Source organism: Dermacentor variabilis, chromosome 2 (genome assembly GCF_050947875.1).
Source record: "Dermacentor variabilis isolate Ectoservices chromosome 2, ASM5094787v1, whole genome shotgun sequence".
Lineage (NCBI taxonomy): Eukaryota > Metazoa > Arthropoda > Arachnida > Ixodida > Ixodidae > Dermacentor > Dermacentor variabilis.
In genome coordinates this window covers 61,867,331-61,890,383 of record NC_134569.1, presented here as the reverse complement: position 1 = coordinate 61,890,383, position 23,053 = coordinate 61,867,331, and the positions used below count along the sequence as shown (strand labels likewise).

General features: G+C 45.5%; 1 protein-coding gene across 1 annotated transcript in view; it reads right to left on the bottom strand.

Moving 5' to 3' along the window:
* LOC142571987 (uncharacterized) overlaps positions 1-23,053 on the bottom strand; it is a 53,679-nt gene that overhangs the window by 14,826 nt on the left and 15,800 nt on the right. The window contains exons 7-17 of the mRNA XM_075680755.1: positions 22,440-22,484; positions 22,287-22,304; positions 20,589-20,693; positions 17,361-17,411; positions 10,947-11,123; positions 9,583-9,615; positions 8,000-8,035; positions 6,997-7,020; positions 6,857-6,895; positions 6,734-6,766; positions 10-735 (exon numbers count right to left, since the gene is read on the bottom strand). Of these exons, the coding sequence (XP_075536870.1) occupies positions 10-735; positions 6,734-6,766; positions 6,857-6,895; positions 6,997-7,020; positions 8,000-8,035; positions 9,583-9,615; positions 10,947-11,123; positions 17,361-17,411; positions 20,589-20,693; positions 22,287-22,304; positions 22,440-22,484 (1,287 nt within the window). The remainder of the gene's footprint in view (positions 1-9; positions 736-6,733; positions 6,767-6,856; positions 6,896-6,996; positions 7,021-7,999; positions 8,036-9,582; positions 9,616-10,946; positions 11,124-17,360; positions 17,412-20,588; positions 20,694-22,286; positions 22,305-22,439; positions 22,485-23,053) is intronic.

Sequence of the window (23,053 nt, the reverse complement as noted above, 5' to 3'; positions counted from 1 at the left end):
TTCACTTGCCTTTGTTATTTGCCGCCGAACCTGCACCACCTGACTCTTCTGCTGACTGTGCAGCAGCCGACTTTTCGGCACCGGAGGGCGCTCCAGCCGCTGGTCCGTTCACGGGCGGCACTTTGTCCGCCGACTTTTCGCTGGCGGCAGACGCGTCGAGAGGCCTGGCGTTGTTGGTCTGCGAACCTTGGTGAACGGATTGGTTGACCATGCCAGTCGCGTCCTTTGTCGCTGATCCGCTGGAGGCAGGTTGTTTTGCCTCTGGCAGCTTGTTTCCGCCAGCAACGTCTGCCGGGGACTTCGAGCCAGAAGGCGATCCAACCGCCGGAGATTCATCGACCGGTGAGGCCGACTTTTTGGCCGCAGGTGAGTCCGCTGGCGAGTCCTCTTTGGCTCCAGACGCGCGACTAGCTGAATTCTTGTTCGCGGACGAGGAGGAATTGGTGAGCGCCTTATTTTTTACTGACGTATTGCCGTGCGACGTGTTGCCTGGCAACGAATTGACAGGCGCTGCCTTGTCACTCGACGCGTTGCCGACGCGAGCGTTTCCCAGCGACGATGCGTTGGATGCCGTGCCGTTGACAGAGGAGCCACTGACGGCTGCCGGTGCAGACTGGTTATGAGAGGCCGCCTTGCCGATTTCGGACGGCTTCTCAATTTCGGCTGGTTTTATCAGTTTGATAGCAACGGTTCCGTGTTCCGCGCCACCGGCATCACCGCTCGCCCCCTCGGAAGCTGTGCATGGTGCGCATGAATAAAAGCGTCGTCATGAGCTCAGAATCATACAAGATGTGCTATCACTATAAATTAAAATGCGAACATGAAATAACTGATAAGAAATCCTTTTGCGCGTAATTACACGGAAGTGCGAGGTGTAATCGCTCTGTACCCGGTTTCTAAACGTGGACTCTATAGACCAAGTGTGCGTTCCGGAGGCTGAGTTAAGCTAACGTTACAAATGCAGGTTAACTTGGGCCGGAATACTGGAACGATTCGAAGCCAATGCCGTTACTTATTGTTGCGCTTCTTCAGTGGTCTGAGCGGCGCTCGGCCCGCGTTATCAACGGGATCAGCCGGCCGTGAACGATGGATAATAAGAGTGGCACAGAATCACGCGGAAATAATCGCTAAATAATGGTACATGTCAAATCAGTTCAGCGGAAGCCAGCAAATTGGAGGAAAGTACATAAAAGGGGAAAAAAAATTGTCGACCACCCAATTTATAGCACGAAGCTACAGAGGAAACCCATACGGGTTTCGTGTCAGAAAGAAAAGTCTCGCATTTGAAAGGAAATTGGTCCTGGTCCGGGATATTTTTGTCCCAGGCCGGAATACTGCAGCGATTCGAAACCAATGCCGTTTCTTGTCGCGCTTCCTCAGGAATCAGAGCTGTGCGCAGCCCGCGTTATCAGCGGCATCAACTGGTCGTGAATGCCGTAAATCCCGGACCATGACGAATGTTTCTTCAAATGCGAGGTTTCCTTTCTGAAAGAAAGAAAGAAAAGAAAAGAAAGAAAAAGAAAGAAAGAAAGAAAAAAAGAAACTCGTGCGGGATTGTTGCGTAACTTCGTCCTACAATTCGTGTGGGTGACAATTTCTCCATTTCATAATTTTATACCGGCCCTGGAAACGTAACAATGCATTAAAATAGTCGTAAAGTGTTCGCCTTTGAATTTCTGCCGATAGCAGTACTCGAAGCGCGTTACAGACGAGACAAAATTGTGCGTGCTGTATCTGCTGCAGTGAGGGCGAGCGTCCCCTCAGGTTCCACTGCAGTTACCAGTTCGATGACCAACCACCACCCTCCGATATAGTAAATTAAGCATACGTTTCGCGATAACACAGAGACAAAAGTTTGTGTAGGCGAAATAAGGCATGTTCCTGCCCCAATTAACACTCGAAATACACTTGCGTCCGTTAAGAAAGAAGGATCGTGTCCCGCTTTCGGTGCAGATTAAAGAACCGTGGGTGGTCAAAATTATTCTGGTCAAAATTATCGTAGGCAAATTATGGTTTTAGGACGTAAAACTCCATATTACAGATACATCTTAAACACGTCTGCCAACAGGCGCAATGAAAATGGCGTAAAACTTCATATTACAGATACATCTTAAACACGTCTGCCAACAGGCGCAAAGAAAATGGCGTAAAACCCCATATTACAGATACATCTTAAACACGTCTGCCAACAGGCGCAATGAAAATGGCGTAAAACCCCATATTACAGATGCATCTTAAACACGTCTGCCAACAGGCGCAAATAAAATGGCGTAAAACCCCATATTACAGATGCATCTTAAACACGTCTGCCAACAGGCGCAAAGAAAATGGCGTAAAACCCCATATTACAGATGCATCTTAAACACGTCTGCCAACAGGCGCAAATAAAATGGCGTAAAACCCCATATTACAGATGCATCTTAAACACGTCTGCCAACAGGCGCAAAGAAAATGGCGTAATACCCCATATTACAGATGCATCTTAAACACGTCTGCCAACAGGCGCAAAGAAAATGGCGTAAAACCCCATATTACAGATGCATCTTAAACACGTCTGCCAACAGGCGCAAAGAAAATGGCGTAAAACCCCATATTACAGATGCATCTTAAACACGTCTGCCAACAGGCGCAAAGAAAATGGCGTAAAACCCCATATTACAGATGCATCTTAAACACGTCTGTCAACAGGCGCAAAGAAAATGGCGTAAAACCCCATATTACAGATGCATCTTAAACACGTCTGCCAACAGGCGCAAAGAAAATGGCGTAAAACCCCATATTACAGATGCATCTTAAACACGTCTGCCAACAGGCGCAAAGAAAATGGCGTAAAACCCCATATTACAGATGCATCTTAAACACGTCTGCCAACAGGCGCAAATAAAATGGCGTAAAACCCCATATTACAGATGCATCTTAAACACGTCTGCCAACAGGCGCAAAGAAAATGGCGTAAAACCCCATATTACAGATGCATCTTAAACACGTCTGCCAACAGGCGCAAAGAAAATGGCGTAAAACCCCATATTACAGATGCATCTTAAACACGTCTGCCAACAGGCGCAAAGAAAATGGCGTAAAACCCCATATTACAGATGCATCTTAAACACGTCTGCCAACAGGCGCAAAGAAAATGGCGTAAAACCCCATATTACAGATGCATCTTAAACACGTCTGCCAACAGGCGCAAAGAAAATGGCGTAAAACCCCATATTACAGATGCATCTTAAACACGTCTGCCAACAGGCGCAAAGAAAATGGCGTAAAACCCCATATTACAGATGCATCTTAAACACGTCTGCCAACAGGCGCAAAGAAAATGGCGTAAAACCCCATATTACAGATGCATCTTAAACACGTCTGCCAACAGGCGCAAATAAAATGGCGTAAAACCCCATATTACAGATGCATCTTAAACACGTCTGCCAACAGGCGCAAAGAAAATGGCGTAAAACCCCATATTACAGATGCATCTTAAACACGTCTGCCAACAGGCGCAAAGAAAATGGCGTAAAACCCCATATTACAGATGCATCTTAAACACGTCTGCCAACAGGCGCAAAGAAAATGGCGTAAAACCCCATATTACAGATGCATCTTAAACACGTCTGCCAACAGGCGCAAAGAAAATGGCGTAAAACCCCATATTACAGATGCATCTTAAACACGTCTGCCAACAGGCGCAAAGAAAATGGCGTAAAACCCCATATTACAGATGCATCTTAAACACGTCTGCCAACAGGCGCAAAGAAAATGGCGTAAAACCCCATATTACAGATGCATCTTAAACACGTCTGCCAACAGGCGCAAAGAAAATGGCGTAAAACCCCATATTACAGATGCATCTTAAACACGTCTGCCAACAGGCGCAAAGAAAATGGCGTAAAACCCCATATTACAGATGCATCTTAAACACGTCTGCCAACAGGCGCAAATAAAATGGCGTAAAACCCCATATTACAGATGCATCTTAAACACGTCTGCCAACAGGCGCAAAGAAAATGGCGTAAAACCCCATATTACAGATGCATCTTAAACACGTCTGCCAACAGGCGCAAAGAAAATGGCGTAAAACCCCATATTACAGATGCATCTTAAACACGTCTGCCAACAGGCGCAAAGAAAATGGCGTAAAACCCCATATTACAGATGCATCTTAAACACGTCTGCCAACAGGCGCAAAGAAAATGGCGTAAAACCCCATATTACAGATGCATCTTAAACACGTCTGCCAACAGGCGCAAAGAAAATGGCGTAAAACCCCATATTACAGATGCATCTTAAACACGTCTGCCAACAGGCGCAAAGAAAATGGCGTAAAACCCCATATTACAGATGCATCTTAAACACGTCTGCCAACAGGCGCAAATAAAATGGCGTAAAACCCCATATTACAGATGCATCTTAAACACGTCTGCCAACAGGCGCAAAGAAAATGGCGTAAAACCCCATATTACAGATGCATCTTAAACACGTCTGCCAACAGGCGCAAAGAAAATGGCGTAAAACCCCATATTACAGATGCATCTTAAACACGTCTGCCAACAGGCGCAAATAAAATGGCGTAAAACCCCATATTACAGATGCATCTTAAACACGTCTGCCAACAGGCGCAAATAAAATGGCGTAAAACCCCATATTACAGATGCATCTTAAACACGTCTGCCAACAGGCGCAAAGAAAATGGCGTAAAACCCCATATTACAGATGCATCTTAAACACGTCTGCCAACAGGCGCAAAGAAAATGGCGTAAAACCCCATATTACAGATGCATCTTAAACACGTCTGCCAACAGGCGCAAAGAAAATGGCGTGCCGAGTCACTGGTTTATTACTACACGTCTTCACTTTTACAGCACTACTCGCAGGCAGCATTTCGTAACTGCCGAGGCACCACTTTTAAGTTCTAAACAAAGCAAATTAGACATTTATTTTAAGTTCTCAGACTTAGGGTATACGCTTTAAGAACGCGAGTGTCTAAAACGTTGAAAATGGCTGTAGTGCGACCCGCACTAAGCGGCAGGAAGTCTTCATGTACTGTCGCGCTCAATATGAGCTGCAACACGCGAGCCGCGGTTGCATCTACGCGCTCGAGAAAAAAAAAAAGTGGGAGAGGGTTTCGCTATTCCAAAAATGCGCATACTCCCGTGATTTACGCCGTCTGCATGCTTTCTTCGCAGAGCGATAATACAGTCTGCCCGCATGGTGCGTGCCTCGTCATGGTGCACGCTGCCCTAGCTTCGCAACTTCTCTTCTTTTTTTAACATCCGCGATGGCTGCTCGGTGGGCCAGATTATTATCGCGCCGCGAAGCGGACGACGGAAAGCAGGAGGTGTAGGCGTTGCTCAAATGGCGACACCCTCTCTACTTTTCTTCTCGGGAGCGTCGCTGCAGCCACAGCTCGCGTGTTATACAGCTCATGTTGAACGCTGCAATACACGCAGGCATCTTACAGCTATGCGCGTGGACAACTTTGTGTGGCTATAAAGGGAAAGCTACGGGGGCGGAGCTGCTGCACATGTGCTACCGCGCCAAACAGTCCGCCAGCATTGTTCGATATGTACGCCGAGTCGGCGCAGCTTCCACGTGCAACGGTTTCGCGTTTGCCTAGACGCGGAAGGGAAAAGCCGCAAAATAAGTAAACTGTTACTACATTCAATGGTGTGTTTTGTCTTATTTAACTGTTGCTGATAAGGTGTTTATGTTTGCTCTTCTCTAGCTTAAACTAACGTGGACGAAAACGCACGACTTTTCAGAAGCGGTCTCACTTGTGCACGCTTTGCCACCGTGGCTCTTCCTTCGGAGGCACGGAAATTTGTCTGCGAGTATAAGAACGGAAAGTGAAGGATTGTGCTGGTGCTAGTTCTGCATAATACCGGCAAGCGCTGCCTTTGCCTGCTCTTTCGTATACTGTCCCCGTTCCGCTTCTTGCTCTAAGGTTTTAGAACAGAAATGGCCGCTTTTTATGCGATGCTTCGTGTGTTAGCGGGATGCTTGGCGTGTTCAAAGTTTTCAAAAAAGAACACGCCTCGTAACCTGAAGCGTATCGTCACGCGTTTTGCACAAGGGAATAATTTTCTTCCGTAAGTCCATCGAACAGTAAGTAAGCCATGCTTACCAGAGCTATCGACGGCGATGAAGTCTGCGAATACAATGCGCGGAGCTGGTAGACTTTTACTATCGTTGTGAAAAATCTTTGCGTTTCTGCAGTCCTCTCGGCTAGCGGTTACAATAGGCTTGCTTTACCGCAATACATTTCCACTATGCGGCAAAGTTTGAGACTCTCGCCAATGACATTGCGCACTATGCATTGCCGTGGAACGTCTGCAACAACGACTCTCAAACGATATCGCGGAAGTAGAGCCAGCCTTAGAATTTCTGCGAAGTGTTACGCCTCGTGAACGTCGCTTATCGTCACTAATTTGCAAATCGCAGAGGCAATTGTCGGCGACTATCACTTCCCTGTTCCTTATTTCTACATTTCACTTAAATAGAACAGGCATTTTCCTACGCTTTCCTTTGCTTTATTGCCTGTAAGCTTTACGTGGTTTAACTAGTAAAATTGAGCTTCTTAGTGCTTCCTATCTTTTAAATATGTGTGAGCAACAAGTTCATCGGTAGATTCTAATACATATAAAAAATTAAAACAATATTTTAGATACCTCACTAAGCAGAAAAATATTGATCACATTTTTCATGCGATCTTACAGCAGGGACGCCGTTATAAACGCACCTGAAACGTCGCTTAGGTTGACGCTGCCTGGTGCTGCACAAAATTGAAAAGAAAAGAAGGAAACGTTGTTTCGCTGTGCAACTTGGCATAAATTCAAGAAACCATACATATTCAGGTACTTACCGAGCGGAGATTTGTTTATAGTGATGTTCGGTGGTTGAACTGGAAGTAAACCAAAGCTGTTAGCATTGAAAAGTAAGAGGGAAAAAGGGAGGGGGGAGCATCGGGGCAGAGAAGTAGAGTAGCTTTTATCTGGCACTAACCTTCTGATGGGCTCTTCAAGAAAACTGCAAGAATTGAACAGAAAAAAAAAATCATCAAAGAGCATTCGTGCTGATCTAACAAAGCCGTACTTGGAGAACGTTTGTAAGTTGTTATTCGTTTGCTTTAGTTATACATTCGGCTTAAAACGTCCAGCCACAAAGGTTATCCTAAACACGCTCACAGTCTTGTACGACAATTATTCCCGTGATGAAGTTTTTTTATTTTTTTAATAACCTACTGTGGAAACTGCAAGACTTTAAAGTATCACACGCTTTAAGCTCGAAGTTCACAGTTGGCTAAAGTGATATCAGAAGCCTATGAATATGGTCTATTAGGTCAAGAAAAAAGGGGGAAAAAAAGACGAGCTGTTTTTTGCTAGCTATAGCTGCAGAGTTCTATAGTGACGTCTGCAGTGCGCAAATTCTGAGCTCACAAATATCCGTTTTATTGAATAAACTGAAAAGGAAACACTTACGAAATAATGCAGCTCACGTAAATGTAGTGGCTGCACTTACCTCATCAACACGCCATTTATCATCATCATCGTACAAGTATAAATTGAAATGCTTGTCTTTACTGCTCCTGCTTTGCCTCTACGAACGTGCGCACAAGTTCACACATTCAGTGTTTGCATGCTGATGCTGTAATTATTTCTGAGCGTTAGTTTTTTTTTTGTCATATGCTGCTGGTCAAATCATCTGCAGTACCGCGTCGCTTAAAGTACGTTTGACTGTAACATGACCCCGCATAACCCTGTAGCATGGCCCTGGGGAAGGGTCGAGAAATTGGTCTCCTCCCTCCCGTCTCCGCCACATCTGGCGTCACTGAGCAGTGCTACAGTGCTTGACATGATGCTGCTTAACTTGTAAGAGGACGTAGCTTGTTTGTGATGAAACAAGAACGTCGCATAAATGAATCAACATGGTCTTTTTTTTTCACTTCTCTTTCACAGTACACCTACAGAGTTAAGTGTTGCCTGCAAGTAATGATGTATACGCTCACCTTTCATAGTTTCAACGACCGCTTGGCGTTTCTTTTCTGCGGAAGGAAGAAGGTAAATATAAATAAACGGATCTTCACATACTTGGGATGAATCAAGAAGGCTCACGTTTGCAAAGATGCGGCGCCAATGTGCATGCCACAAAATCACAACTATATTGGGAATCTTGTATTCAAAAGAACGTTAACGATCGGTATACGTGTAAGGCCGTACTGTCCTCTTCCGTGCACGAGTCGGTGCCAGTTTTTTTTTTAACGAATAAACCATGTACTGAATCGTGCGCATGAATTCCATATAAAACGCAACCAGTGACACTTGCAAATGTATAATGTGTCTATATTCATTGTGGCGTATAAGGGGAGAGTGTGATTGTACGCTTTCATTTCACCACGCATAACATTTCTTCATGTCCCTCCATCAGGCAGTGAATACACGATCCTGGAAGCAGTGTCTTTTAGAAACGGTCATAACCGCGATACCTGGCTTACTATTCCCACTGTGAAGAGTTAAGAGTGAGATTTGATAGGCCGCCTGAAACCTTGCGTCATGACGCAAATTGGTGATCCCGTTCAATTCAGGTCTGGTATAATGTAGAGATCCCGTTTGCACGATTTTGTTCCTTCGTAATCCATCGCTCAATGCCAACCATTCGTGGCGATAACGTATATTGCAGAGCTTCGCTGGGGGCCTCTTGACGAAAAGCGAGGAAGTATAGCGTTGTAATCGAATCGTTCTGTTATTCCAGCCCAGACTGAAATGTGAAATAAACACCGAGAGAGATAGTTAGGCTTTAAGAGGAAGCTTTAGCTCGGTCCCAACTCCAATGCGGCCTATTCAGATGCATGCAAAAGGCAAAAACGTTTTTCTGAGATAACCCGTGGACCAACGTTAACAAAATTTGTTGCATTTGAGATAGAAAGTTAAATTCTAGTGACTGTTGGAAGCGGTATTTCGATTTAGGGCCTGCATTTTGTTACAAGAACTTCTAAAAATTCTAAATTTAGACAAAGATAGAAGCACGAAGTTTACAAATTTATAGCTCTGCATCAAGAACAGGTATCGGGGTTTTGTAAACGGCATCCATTAGATCATTGAAAGCGGACAAATTTGATTTGTGATTTTATATCTTACGTGAATTTGTTACTTCGTTTACAAGGCTTCTGCAAAAGCCGTATTTCCGTATTACTACTTTTTTCGAGATTCATGTGTAACATATCAGTTTTGTCTGCTTTAGATCTACTATTAGAAGCAATTCACAGAATTGTATTATCATTTTTCTTTGATGAGTTATAGAGTTGTAAACTTGATAGTTTCGTTTTCTGAAATTTTCGATTTGTCAATTTTTAATAAAAAAATTCACGATCTAAATAAAAAATTTGAAACCAACAGTCGCTACATTTCAAGTTTTCCATTCAAACGCAACAAACTTCGCCAAATTGGGTTAAGTGGTTGCCGAGAAAGACGAATTCACCTTTTACATGTATTTAGATAAGAGCACCCGAGCTAAAGCTTCCTCATAATGTGGACTGAGAAGCCATATTAAAATGGAGCCAAAGTAAACCGTTAAAGAAAGTATAACGCTTACCTTTAGCAGCAACAACTTTCTTCTTGGCTGAAACTGCAGAAGATACTGACGTAAAAGGTAAATCCGAAATAGTTCTATTTTTGTCGGTGACTACCGCTCATATCGCTTTAAGGCACAATCTTAGCTAACGCGCCAGACAACCCACCGGAGGAGTTCACGCGTAATAGCGGTCATCTCAGACAACAAATGCTGAGTCCGGCTAGTTGGTTAAAGTTCGTTGCGTAATTGCCGCATATCAGGGCAATAGTTACGGACGCAGGAACCTTCGTTGCCACAAATTTGTCAAGAAATTAGACGGAATCCGGACGCTGGCGTTCAGCTGCTGAGTGTCAGTATATTGCCGAGCCACAGCGGGAGGAAAGCGCGCTTTTCGTAGGTTGCTTATCACCACAAAAAGAGACAGACCGTAGAGCACTTACGCGGAACGTGGCTGCCCATTTCAGCACCCCCCCCCACCCTCCCTCCAAAATCATCCCCCGTTCTAGATCTGATCGTCGTGATCCTTCCTGCTCCGATCACAGGCAAGAACAAATGCATGAAAATTGGGGAAGCTGCATAGCTCCATCTTGTTGTCCAACCGATCACGTTCGCCTCGTCGATTTCCGTCTCACAACACGGCGTGCCTTAGCCATGTTCTGCATACCCAACTATAGCCGGAATCGTTGCATGGTATTTACCGTCTTGTATGACATGCTATTCGACCATTCCTCGAGACTGCGTTTATCGCGACTTTCTTGTGAAAAAAAAAACAGCGAAATATGTTTTGCCCTAGAATATTGCTAACAGCTAAAATCCAGTTGCATAAATGAAGCAAAACAAAAGCAGGGAAATAAAACCTAAGAGATTGTGTAGTACGAAAATACAATTAAATATACAAAGGAAAAAAAAAGCATTATTTACGTCAACCACCGACGAACCTGTACAGACGTCAGCCTTGGGAGGGATTATCGGGTGCCTAAACAGGGCATGCCCCATCATTGTAGCCCAGTGGTCGCGGCGTTGTACCGCTGAGCGCCAAGCCGATAGTTTGATTTCGGCCATGGCGGTCGAATTTCGAGGGATGCGAAAAGCAAAAAAAACTCTCGTGCACACTTAGATTTAGGTGCACGCCAAAGAACCCTCAGGTCGGCAAAATGCCCCCAACTACTACGTGTCTCATAACCAGATCGTGGTTTTGTCGCGTGACACCCCGGAATCAATCAATCTAAACAGGGAATTCTTCCTACAGACCCTTTACGGCATCTACCCTTTCCTCCTGCCCTTTCTTTGCTCGGATGAACTTGCATTCGTTTCACGTGCTATAAGGGGGCTCAAAGTTTTTGAGTTGCCAAGAGCTGCACGCGGGCCCGTTTGGCCGCGCTCACCTTGAATGTCGCCCTTGTCTACGTCACCGTCAACGGCGTCCTTCCGGGCGTTCTTGGCGGCGTTCTTCTTCGCCTTGATCTCCATACCTGCCACGCCCACGTCTGACATGTTCTCCACGGCGCCGATCTCACGGATGAGAGTGGCAGCGGAGGTGGCCTTCACTGTCTTATCTGTCTCTGAAGGCGGAATAATGTGAAAAGAGCTCGGTAACCATGCATTTAAGACGCGTAGTGAAGCACCGAAACGTAACCTGAGAATTTCGCTAATACGGGCAAGCAAACTGCAGTTGAAGTGCCCGTGCTTTTCACGTATAGCCTTAGGATATTGTGATCTGTGAATCTTGCATTGTGCTTCATATTTATTCGCCTTGTTTGACGCACTATACAGGGTGTTTCAGTGAGCTTTAGCCAGAGTTTATAAATATGCCGATGCACTGCAAGACGACGCGATCAAATGCATGCTGCTGCCTTTTGTATGCGCTGTGTCACACTAGCTTTTGTATTTTGTTAAATTACACAATTTTTCAAGATTGTTTAACCAACTTCTGAATCAACGAAGTTACGAAAAAAATTCGAATTAGCAAGTTGCAGAGCGGTTTGCAAAACGTCCGAATAAACAGTTTTTCAACTTACTGCGGATGCCCTCAACATACAAAAAAGCACAACGTGACATGCCCACTTGCGCGTCCTGATTGCACTGCTCCCAAGCGTTCTGCCCACAAACAGCCATACGTGCGCTGCCGCTTAAAAAGCGACAGGGCAGCGACGCAAGCGTTGGCCGTTAGATTTAAGCTAGCAACCGTTATCGCTTGCGCTGCGTAAAGCGACTGACGGGCGTGGTTGTGGCAGTTCCAGACGGCCATGGACAGGCTATCGTGCATTGGCTATTAAAGCGCGAGCGATTTCGTGATGCCTTTTTCCAACAAGGAAAAAGCAGACATGATCCTTGTCCTAGGAGCTTCAAACTGACAGAGACGGCAGGCTGCAAGAATATTTGGAGGTGGCACCCGGGTACGTGACCGAACTCGATGGCAATATTCAACACCTGTGAGTCGCTGAGGCAAACCAGAAGCTTCACAAGAAAGAGGCAGAGAGCTTCAGTCATAAATATTGAGGTTCGCACTAGCGTGTATTGTTTTTCATGGCGGCTAATCCACACGCTAGCACGCGCAGCGTGGTGCACAGCTCGGTGCGTCCAACTCAGCTACCTGGAGGAGTTTGAAAACAGCTGGACCTACAGTTGCATCGATGCCTGGAGTCAAGGGATCTGACTCGACTTTGCGAATTGGATTTTGACCCAAGAGGAGCAGGATTCTGACTTTCTCACCAAGGTACTCTAGACTGACGAGGCGAAGTTTTCCCGAAATTGCGAAGTAAACATCCACAACGCACACTGTTGGAGTAAGCAAAATCTCCACTGGCTAGGATGATCGCGCCACCAATATCATTGGTCTTTTAACGTTTGGTGCGTAATATATGACAGCACAGTCATTGGCCCAGTGTTTTTTAACAACACTCACTGGCAATAGGTATGTAAGTGAGTTCTTCAAAGAGCCGGTTGAAGACTTCTGCTGCAACATGCCACTAGCCCGGCTTGACGCAATGTGGTATCAGCGCGACGGGGCCCCAGCCCACTCCTGCAGTCAAGCACAAGCATGACTTGATGTTACCTTCCCAATGCAATGGATAGGGAGAAATGGGCCTGTCTTGTGGGCGGCAAGGTCACCCGACCTCAACCCTCTTGAGTTTTTCTTGTGGGGCTATATTAAGGATCACGTATACACGGCGACAACGACGTCTCCAGAAACCTTGCAGGAGAAGGTAATTGAAGTCCGCCACAGCATTTCACCAACGGTGCTTAAGACAGCGACAGCAAGCCTTCTAAAAAGATTCCAGCGTTGTATCGCTGCAGGAGGTGACTTCTTCGAGCACTTGCTGGGAAAGCGCACGAAAAATAAACGTAAATTCAGTGAAAGATGGCATCTGGCCATTTAATATACTCTTCTACAATTTTCAGCCTTCTGAAAAGTGAGTTTTTTTAAATTTAAGGATGTTCAATTTTCTTAAAGCTATCGCGAAATGACGGACTCGCTGCTTCAGGAAGCACAAGCGATAACCACTGCGTTTGCTTATCGCTATAACGAACTGTCGCGAGGGGAGCACATCGCTGGCGTAAATGGCACAGCCAACGCCTACGGCGCTGGCATAGCCCATGCGACAGCATGGGCAAGCGGCACCACGACCATACCTGTGCGTGGAACGTTTGGAAGCAGTGCAATCACGACGTGCAAGAGGGCATGTCACGTGGTGTTTTGTATTTCGCGGGCATCATCAGTAAGCTGAAATACACTAATTCTTAATAGATAGAAAGACAGAAACTGTTTATTCGGACGTTTTGCAAACTGCTTTGCAACTAATTGGATTTCTTTTTCTAGCTTCGTTACTTCAGAAGTTAGTTCATTAATCTTGACTAAATGATATCTAATTATGCGAAAATACAAGAAATGGCGTGACACACCACATACAAAAGCAAGCAACATGCGTTTGGTCGCGTCGTCTTCGAGTGCATCGGCATATCTTTAAACTCTGGCTAAATTTATCTATATTATTTGGAGACCTATACGTATATTTAACCCTTTAGTGCGCAATTCTTTGTCTTCTCAAAATATTTTTCATGGAGTTTTAGGGAAGGATAACAGTAGCTTTACTCCCATGGAAACTGACTTTAGCGAATTTCTGTGGTTTGAATTTGCAGAAAAGGGGTATGTTGTGTATTTGCAACAACGTGCAAATAAACAAGCTGAAGGTGAAAGATAGACTTAGCGCGATTCATACTCGGATGTCTATTTGCACGTGACAATCATTGGTGCACCTGTGATTTAGTGTGGAACAAAAAGAAGCAATTGTACTTGCTTGTGCACCACAGGTGGTTCCGACACTTCGTGTAGTACGTGGTGCAGATTCCCGTGCAGTCGGGAAGCAATGCAGTGTTTTCGCGTTATTGTCAAAATTTAGAACATAGAAGCACAGACGTAAGGCGGTGCCCGAGACGACGCTACACGGCAGCGTGCGGATGCACTGCATCCTTTTGAAAAAAAAGAAAAATTCGACCAGAAAACATTTTGCACACATATTGAACCGAAACGGATTTACACTCGTAGTTGTCGTTACTCCTGGAAAGGTTGCTGCGTTCACTATCAGGAGGAATTTCTCGGCCATAAAAGCCATTTGGGAGCCATTTCACTTTTCCGAAGAAAATAAAACATCTACACGTTGTTGCATTTGCGCAACATAGCAAGGTTCCGTCACCAGGAACAAGATATTCCGAGATAACAATGTTTTTTTTTTATCCTACAGAGTGAGGAGGATGTGGAGCTTAGCGTAAGAATTTTTTTTGGCTTTGTCTTATGGAGAAATAGATTTACAAGTGGCAAAACTTATCCGTATGACTGCTCGTGGGCGCGCGCAGCCTCCGCCATGTTTGTTTTGGTAGAAGATGCGAAGGATGAGCGCAGATGGCAGCACAAAGGGGCGCGTTTTTTAGACGAATGTTCCGGAAATGCAATAACATGTACAGGCAGCTTTAAACGGACTTTGCTTCTGTGTTTAACGCCGTTCATCGGAATGTTGCGTAAATGCAACAAGGTTCAGTAAAGGGTTAAATATCTTGTGGCGAGGTTTTGTGGATAAATGCAGTGAACATTGTTTTCAGTGGCACTTTGTTTGGCCTTTATCAACTTTTATCTTCACATTTGTGTATTCCATTGTATCCTCGTATTTCTAATTTGCAGGACTCCTGCTTTTTATATTTGATCTCTGTTGCGACTATAGTTTCCGTGCAATTACAATACAGGACTAGTGGCAGCTGCTCCTGCGCAATACATTGAAATGAAGGACAGCGTCATTGATATTTTTCCCTGGCTGCTGCATATGTACAAAAATGTAAACAAGGTTCTTGAATGACAAAGCTTCATTAAAATATTTGTCCTCAAATCGTTCATTTCATGGCCTTTACATTTATCATACCAGCGGCATGCACTGGTTTGCTTATTTCGAACTTATATAGTTATAAAGTTCGCGTGATATTTTTTTTACTTAATAAATAGATAAAAAACGTGGAAGCATTGATGCCAGTTAATGGCACAATTTTTGAGACGTACGAATATATTCTTTAATGAAAAAATGCAGATTTTACTTGTCTTGAGAGTGCGTATTGTCCAAGAATTCGTTTGCACCATCTTTGGCAATGGCAATACAGTTATTATTCATGTATTTGATCCCTCGATAAATTCTGCAAGGAGCGGGCCGAGCTCCAACGTGAGACCCCCCCCGTACGAAATTTCTGGCTACGCCACTGGGGTGCATAGGGTAGATAAGAATCGCCATATCGTGTCACGAGTGACCAAGGCATTACTCCCTCGGTCAGTCAGAGAAAGCTGCGCGCTGAAGCCGCAACTCGGTGGAACTCTAGCGGATTTCAGGAAAGCTAACGCTGCCTTTGACAATTATTACCGATGGTCTTCTTGTTCTCTGTGACGTCTTCTCACATCTTGTTCCTTCCTTTAACAAGCTTCCTTTAACACATTGCTGTAAGCCTTGTTTGCTCGCTAGCATTCGTTTTAACCATTGTTCATTATTCGCCACCCCCACCCCCCACCCCCACTCCTTTGTTGTTTAATGATTAATTGTGGCACTTGGTTCGCTTTCCCAAGATTTTCCTGGCGTATTCGTGCACCCTGGCTCACTGGCTTGCAAAGCTGCACGCGTCGGTTCTCCTCCCATCATGCACCTTTACAAAAGAGCAAAGAAGTAGCAGCGATAGGGCGCTTTCTCTTAAACAATTACATAGGTGCTGTTGTGTTTCGGTTTACTTTCTGTTGCCTTCAACATAATGTATGGTGAGATGCAATTCAGTATTACGCACTATTTATTTTAAGATTTGTCCACACTGTAAGGAAAAGTATTCTGAATCATGGCTTTAGCTTAGCGTATCTTAAACGGCCTGCTCCGTTCACAATTCATTTGCTATGCGGTACACCAAACTATTGCGGCACTTCCCGTCTGTAGCCAAGGTATACCAGCGAAGCTTTGCATTCTTCGCAAGGAAGCGGCAAAGAAGGCCCCTGAGATGGCTGTTCGCGTCACGGGTGTGCAGCAGCGCATCCTACCTAGCACAGTCTGTGCACTTCGTCGTCATCATTTATTCAAACCTCTACGGCCCCGTTTCGGTGTATTACTCAAAAGGGGGGTACAAACCTACGTGAAAACATGGCCATACATTAACGTGTAAAAGAACAAGACATTTCACAAGGCATAGAAGAACGTAAGTGGCATAAGTGCGAGTATCGCATTTCCGAAACTGTGAGTAGCTATAGTTGAACTTCACCAGGTGTGCGTTCGTTGACGATTTGATCCGGTAGCTTGTTCCATATTGCAATCACTTATAGTAAACGCGATTGTTTGAATCATAGTCTGGCTTTGTAAACACTGTACACTACAAGAATGAAAAAGGCGGGATGTGCGGGTAGGCGAAATAAGTTTTCCATGTAGTTTAATTGATTTACGTCCAAAATACTTCAAGCAGTGACGTCACGGAGGAAGTTCGAGCGCGTGCTAAAATTAAGCGGGAAGAAAAATATCTACCCCCCTTATAATGTATGGGATGTTGGTCTTCCAAAGCGTCAAAACACTGCTCAGAGTGGGCAGGTATACTCTTATCTAAGAGGTACTGGCCAAACACATGGCCTGCTGGCCACATGTAGTAGACAGTACACAAAGCCCTTTTATGTGTACCTTCATAACCTGCAGTTTCTGGGACTCAATATTAATTCTCAGGTTAGACGATATTCCACCCTGATCAGGACAGGCCGCTGCGCGGCCCGCGGGAACTTGAGTCGGATGTAAGCGGCCCAATATCCGAAGAGAATTCGGTCGTGTACTAATTAAACAAAAGCGAGCTTGCCACCTGCCATGGTGACAAAAGTTTTCGAGTACCGTAACAAAGGCTATGCCAATGCGGGTATTGCGTCTCTTCCAGCAACTTCGTTTTTGTTAGTAAGTATTCGTCCTCGCTATAAGGGCTCAGAACAATTACGTAGTTGGAGCTGTCGCTTTATCGAAGCAATACCGCTTTATCCGATATATGCAGCCAATTATACGTTCTATACAAGTACAACGTAATCAGTGAGATCACACGGACAACACCAGTAGGAAGTACTTGCGGTTAGCCAACTGCAATGTAAATAACTTACCGAGATCACGATCTGCAACGGAAAGGAGGGAGTAAATTTATGCAAGGAAATGGTAAATTTACATAAGGAGGCTGCATTTACAAACGAACTGAGGTGTCTGTGCGCTCCTCGTAGCTGTCGCGCATCGCCTATCTCCAAACAATATGCTGGGCACAATTCTTACTGTGGGCGACGTTAGCTTTCCTCTTGCCATGTTTCGCCGTGGTTTTGACCCCTGCGAAGTAATACACATGCGAAGCAAGTATAACAAATAAATTCACATCAGCAGGGTACACTATAGGCTCGTCTAGGGCACATATATCGCGTTAAGTTTTTCGTTTTCATGTAATTTATTAATGCAGCTTCAGGAGATGAACGGGAGGAACACAACGACAACTTTCACCTCTAAAAACGAAACCGAAGACGATCTTGTTATGCAAGTTTCTTTTTTTCCCCAGCCCTAAAGACATCTTGAAAGGAAAAAATTGTCATACATCCGAATGTGGCGCTAAACTACAAAAGAAACCCGTACGGGTTTCTCTACGACATCTTATTAGACCAATTTACGACATTTTAAGACATTTTATGGTGGTGTCCACTTGTGAACCTTTCTCAGCGTCGTAAAAAGCTTTATTGCGGCTGCATAATGCGTTCCTTGTCTCTTCGCCATGATTATTGCCACGCCGATGCTTATTTAGCGGAGCGTGGGGGCGAACGTGTGGTTAAATGTTTTTTTTTTTCTCATTTGCGAATAGTCTTGTCCCTGCCGAGTGACTTCAAAGTGGTTACAATTAAGTGTGGCTCGATCGGGGTCACCAGTTTGCCGCCTCGAAAAAGTAGCTCCGGGCCAGACTCGTCCAAAGCTTAACTCGTACTCTTTAAAGCGCGGGGAGGCGCTCGGCATCGTGGCGTTTCCGTAACCTCCATTTTTCACCAGGCAATTCCTACGTCTATAGTGACGCTCAGTATTTTTTACGTGACAGACACGCGATGATGGGCATTGGTGTCGTAGGTCCGCAGCTGCCAGGAAATGACGCGATTATTATTATTATTATTATTATTATTATTATTATTATTATTATTATTATTATTATTATTATTATTATTATTATTATTATTATTATTATTATTATTATTATTATTATTATTATTATTATGTGGCTTTCCCCTTCGTATCGAGTGGGCGCAAGTTTTGCATTCTAGCCGGTATGTCCAAAAAAGAGAAAAAGGCAAACAAAACTGCAGGAAGAAGGAATTGGAGTGACGGAGACAGGCTCTCAACGCGGATCACTGAGCGCCCTGCGAGTCAATGACACAGGGTGCCGCATTCTCGTCTCTAGCGCTTCCGAGGCTGGGCCGGCGGGTCAACCACCACCACTGGCGTAGTCTCTCTCTGGTTGCCGGCACTACCGCGGATGTCGCAACGCTGTCGTGGCCCTCAAAGCCCAGTGCTTGTGGAAGAGTGATGCCCTCAAGGTGAGTTGGGGACAGCCCAGCACACTGGACTTTGACATGCATGCACTCCTATACCAGCAGCACCTGTAGGCGTAACTAGCTCGGGAGGCTGCGGCCCGGTAGGAAGTTCCTTTCACTCCTTAGGCTTTGGCGTTGAGTCGTCCTATCTCCATAACTGAGGAAATAGCGCCTATTTCACTACCCCCTTTCTTTCTTATTTTTTTCTTTTCTTATTCGGAGACTTGACGCAAGACATAATGAACTAAAAAATTAACAAAAGACATCAAATGAATGCATGCAGCCCTGTTTGGCGCATGTACTGCGGGAAGTCGGAGCCGCGCGCACCGACCTCCGAGTTCGTCGCTACGCATAGGGAAGCTATCCAGCGTAGGAAAACACGATCGCTAGCAGACGCTTTGGATCGCGGGTCGCCCACGAGCAACTTAAGCCTCGGAGTCCCGATATGGGCGAACATTTCCTTGAGATTCCCTTTGTAGCCAAGTACTTTTCAACACCGCAACTGATGGTGATAAAGTCATTTTTCCTTCATCCGTGTGTGGCCTGTGGCTTCTTGTTGCAACCGAGCGTGTGTATTTCGGTTGTGGGGAAGTTTCCGAATTTAATGAAACAACTAAGGGGGACAAAATACATCGAAGGTTGCGACTGGTCTCCGACGTTTTCACTGTTTCTAAAGGGGTACACGTATTGTGCGACATAAATTGTCTAATGTGCCACCGCCACATTATGGTATGATTTTTCTATGAAACTTGTTCGTTCGGAACGCGTCATAACACTACGGCTACCACTAGTCGTATGCAGAACGTCGTGACTAGGCCTGATAATTTTCGTTCGCCGACAGTCTACTTGATACGCTCTTCAAAAACTCATCTTGAGTGCGTACGTAGCCCCCTCCTCCCACCGCCCCATTCAAAAAAAAAGATTTTAAGAAATATTGAATAAAAGGGTTTGTGGAGGTTGGCTTTTTCACAAAGCAACTATTTTTGAGAAGAAGCCCAACGCATTCTTATGTTAGGGTAACTCGGTGCCGTCGCATTCTTGATTGATCACTTTCTCTGATATCGCTTTCAGTGTTCACATATAGGGAACGTCAGCGAAGAGGATTCACGTCAGCTTAATGAGGCGCCGCACTGGAAGTTGCGACAAGAAAAAGTGAAAGCTGGGAGTGGTAAGCAATGCTATGAATAAAGCCGATTGCTTTAGGTTATAAAAGGAGATTAATGCGGCGTCAAAAACTCGCGCACTGTTGGGACAAATGGGGCGTGGAAGCAGCGGTAGGTGCTTTCACGCCGCACTAGCACGCGCGAAAACATGTGTGCCTGCCGTGTGTACTCTTTGCTATTTCAGTTGTAGATTACGAAAGTGAGCGAAATTTTTTCGTAACAATGCCACTTTATATATATCACTGCCACACTTGATGCTCCGACGGTCACTAAACACCGCCGCCTGTGAACAGACCGTTGCAGTCGCAGTTCATTGAAGTTGAAGTCACGTGACGAGCTGGATAACTCATTCAGTCAGTGGACAATCGCGACGTGACTGAGCTGCAGCATCGCTTACATTGAGCAACGTCGCGCTAGTCCGCGGACTGCATCAGCCGTTCCGTTCGTCCCGTGAAACTAGCTCAAGAGCGCCCACTATTTTCTTGAGAGGTGAGGCCGCTCGCTGAGCTGTTCCAGTTGAGAGTAGGCGACTGACTCGAAGCGCCGATGGTGAACCGTCAAGGTGGAAGGACTGACGGCGATAGCGTCTGGTGATCCTTCAGATTGCACGTGCAGCGTCATACCTGGTGCCGCTCGTTATAAAGTTTTACGGCATGCACACGGCCACTTACGTTGCCCACGAATAACGACGCCAAGGATTACGTTTTGTACCAAAAGCCGTCGTATAGGCATTAGAGGGAGCATGGACTCGAGCACAACTTTTATCGCGTACGCACCCAATGTGACGGGTAGCCGGCGGCCCCTGTTCTTGGTGGTAGCTCTCACTCTCTTCGTTGTCTTCTTCTTTACTCTCGTTGTCCTCGTGGTGGGCGCTTTTTTGTCTGCGCAGGCGAGCGAACGATCGCGTGGTAAATTCGGCGAGAAGAGATCAGTGGGGTTGCTTCAGAGTGAAGCACGGCAGTCTGCACCGTCACGGAAATTTATTTGTTGCAAAAAAACCTGCTGCCCCACGCAGTTATTACTGCAGAGGAAGAGCGAGTCTGCGCAGGCGAGCGCAGACTCGCTCTTCAGGTAACACAAGGTGAGGACAGGTAACACAAGGTGAGGACCAGGAGTTATTCCTCAGAATGTAGTGTGCGATGTTACAGGAGTGTAAGCAAGGGCATAGTCATCTCGCTGTCGTTGCATTTGGCAGATGTCACTTCAATCTGTGGCGCGATATGAACGCGTGCAGCGTAGAATTTTTTCCCCCGCACTTATGAACGGGAGTGCGTTTAGTGGGGTAGTGTCCCGCTAACCTCTCGCCATAGGGCGAGATTCTTTCCCAGTGCAACGACCAACGTTTGCAAGCGACATATCCACCTCTACCTTATCCCCTATCGTAGCCAAAAGACTACGTCACGTTTCCGACACGCGCACATATTTTCCCGTTTTCTTTGAGCTTGGCGCATCTCGAGTGGCGGTTTCGTCTCCACCACGGTATATATGCACTGTAATCCCCGTGCTGTTCGTGTTAATGTTGTTTGTGCGCTGCACGCTGGACGTATGTCGCCGCCTCTTCTCTCGCGAGGCGACTGGTTGTCCTGAGAAGAAAGGCGCGCGGAGTTCGGTTAAAGTTTTCACTTACTTTGTATCTCGCTGACACGATTGTCACTGGGCATCTGCGCGCCGAACTCGTTTCTTTGCAATGCCCAAACCGTGGGCCATGTGTAAGCAACCATTAGATGCTTTTGTGATGCTTTCCTCCAGCTTATCTGCTGGAAGCACCAGCGACTTGTACACTCGCTGGCAGAGCTAAAGTGGCTGCAGCTACTCCAACTTGGCGCTTGATGTATATCGATTTACCATATCTTCAGGCACAACTACGCCACCAATCGGTTTTTATGGTAGCAGCGATGCGCCCTCACTTTGCTTCTTCCGCTAGTTCACCTTGCGCTTCTTACGTTGCGTATAACTGCGCGTTCATTGCGAGTTTCGAGCCTAGTAAACCTGCGATTGGGGCCAGTTCATTATAAATTGTTTCATATAAGCACGCCATTTTGCACAAAACCAATACAAGAACGACTTCGAAAACGAGACGGCACATACATAGAGCGCGCGAATGTGTGGTGTCTGTCCGGTCCTGAAGTCATTCTTGTATAAATAGTGTGTATGCAACATCTCAGATGTAATTCTGAATGTGCTAATACCCAGGACACCACATATCATCACGCCTACAACGTTCTTTTTTTTTATGGCGACCATTTTTTCACCGGATTATCACTTATTTGTCATTCGGTGCTAAACGCCCCTGTCGTGCTGTCATGTCACTGCGTCTATTTACGCAGCTTGTCCACGTGCTAGTACCCTAAGATGGCGGCCACGATGACGTCAAAGCAAACCATTTGTACGCGTTTACCCAAGCTAAGTAATCTGTTCGAGGCTAAAGTGGCGAACCAAAACATGTGCAGTTCCAGTATTCTGCTTTCACTTACGTCGTTTCGCCTTCTGTTCTGCATAAATGAAAGACAGGAGAAATGATGGAAATACCTGTAAGCAAATATCCCGCGTGGCTGTTCGGGGTTATTCCACGCGTTCGCCTGAGGCGCGAGAGCCCAGGCTTGTGTTAGATCCTTAGGCTTACATACTTGAATGTGCAGCTTCATAGAAGGGAACCTTCCGGTGGTAGCCATCTGTTGGAATAAGTTTCAAGACAAGATGCAACTTCTTTTTAATCCTTTCAGAATGTCAGCACGGAAATAATTTTGCGTCTAGAAGACTTTTCTAAATAATATAAAGAATGGACAACAAATATTGTGCAAGAATACGTGAAAAAAAAAAAGAAAACTGTGTGCTAAAGCATGCGAAACTCTTCGCGCGTGTTGTTCTGCTTCTGTTCCCGTTGAGGTTAATTCATTGTATTGACACAAGTGTTTCAATTATACTTCGTTCTTCATTTAAAAAATGACGTAGCAAGAGCAAGAGGAACAAGCAGACAAGAAAGAATCTCTCAGTACGCCTATGCAGTCAGCGCATCTATGCTTTTTACTACATCATGTGAACGGTGGCGGTACTGATTGAACTGAGCCCATGGCTCTCCGCAGGCGCAAGACAAGTAATGATGAAAAAAAAATGTACTGTAACAAATATAGCAGATTGAAAGTGTGTAAGCACGTCTAGTCAGAGTAAAAGCACATTACTTTTTGGTGGGGCATGCCTTCAAAACGCGGAAACGTACCCCGGCCACGTCCACATTTCTCAG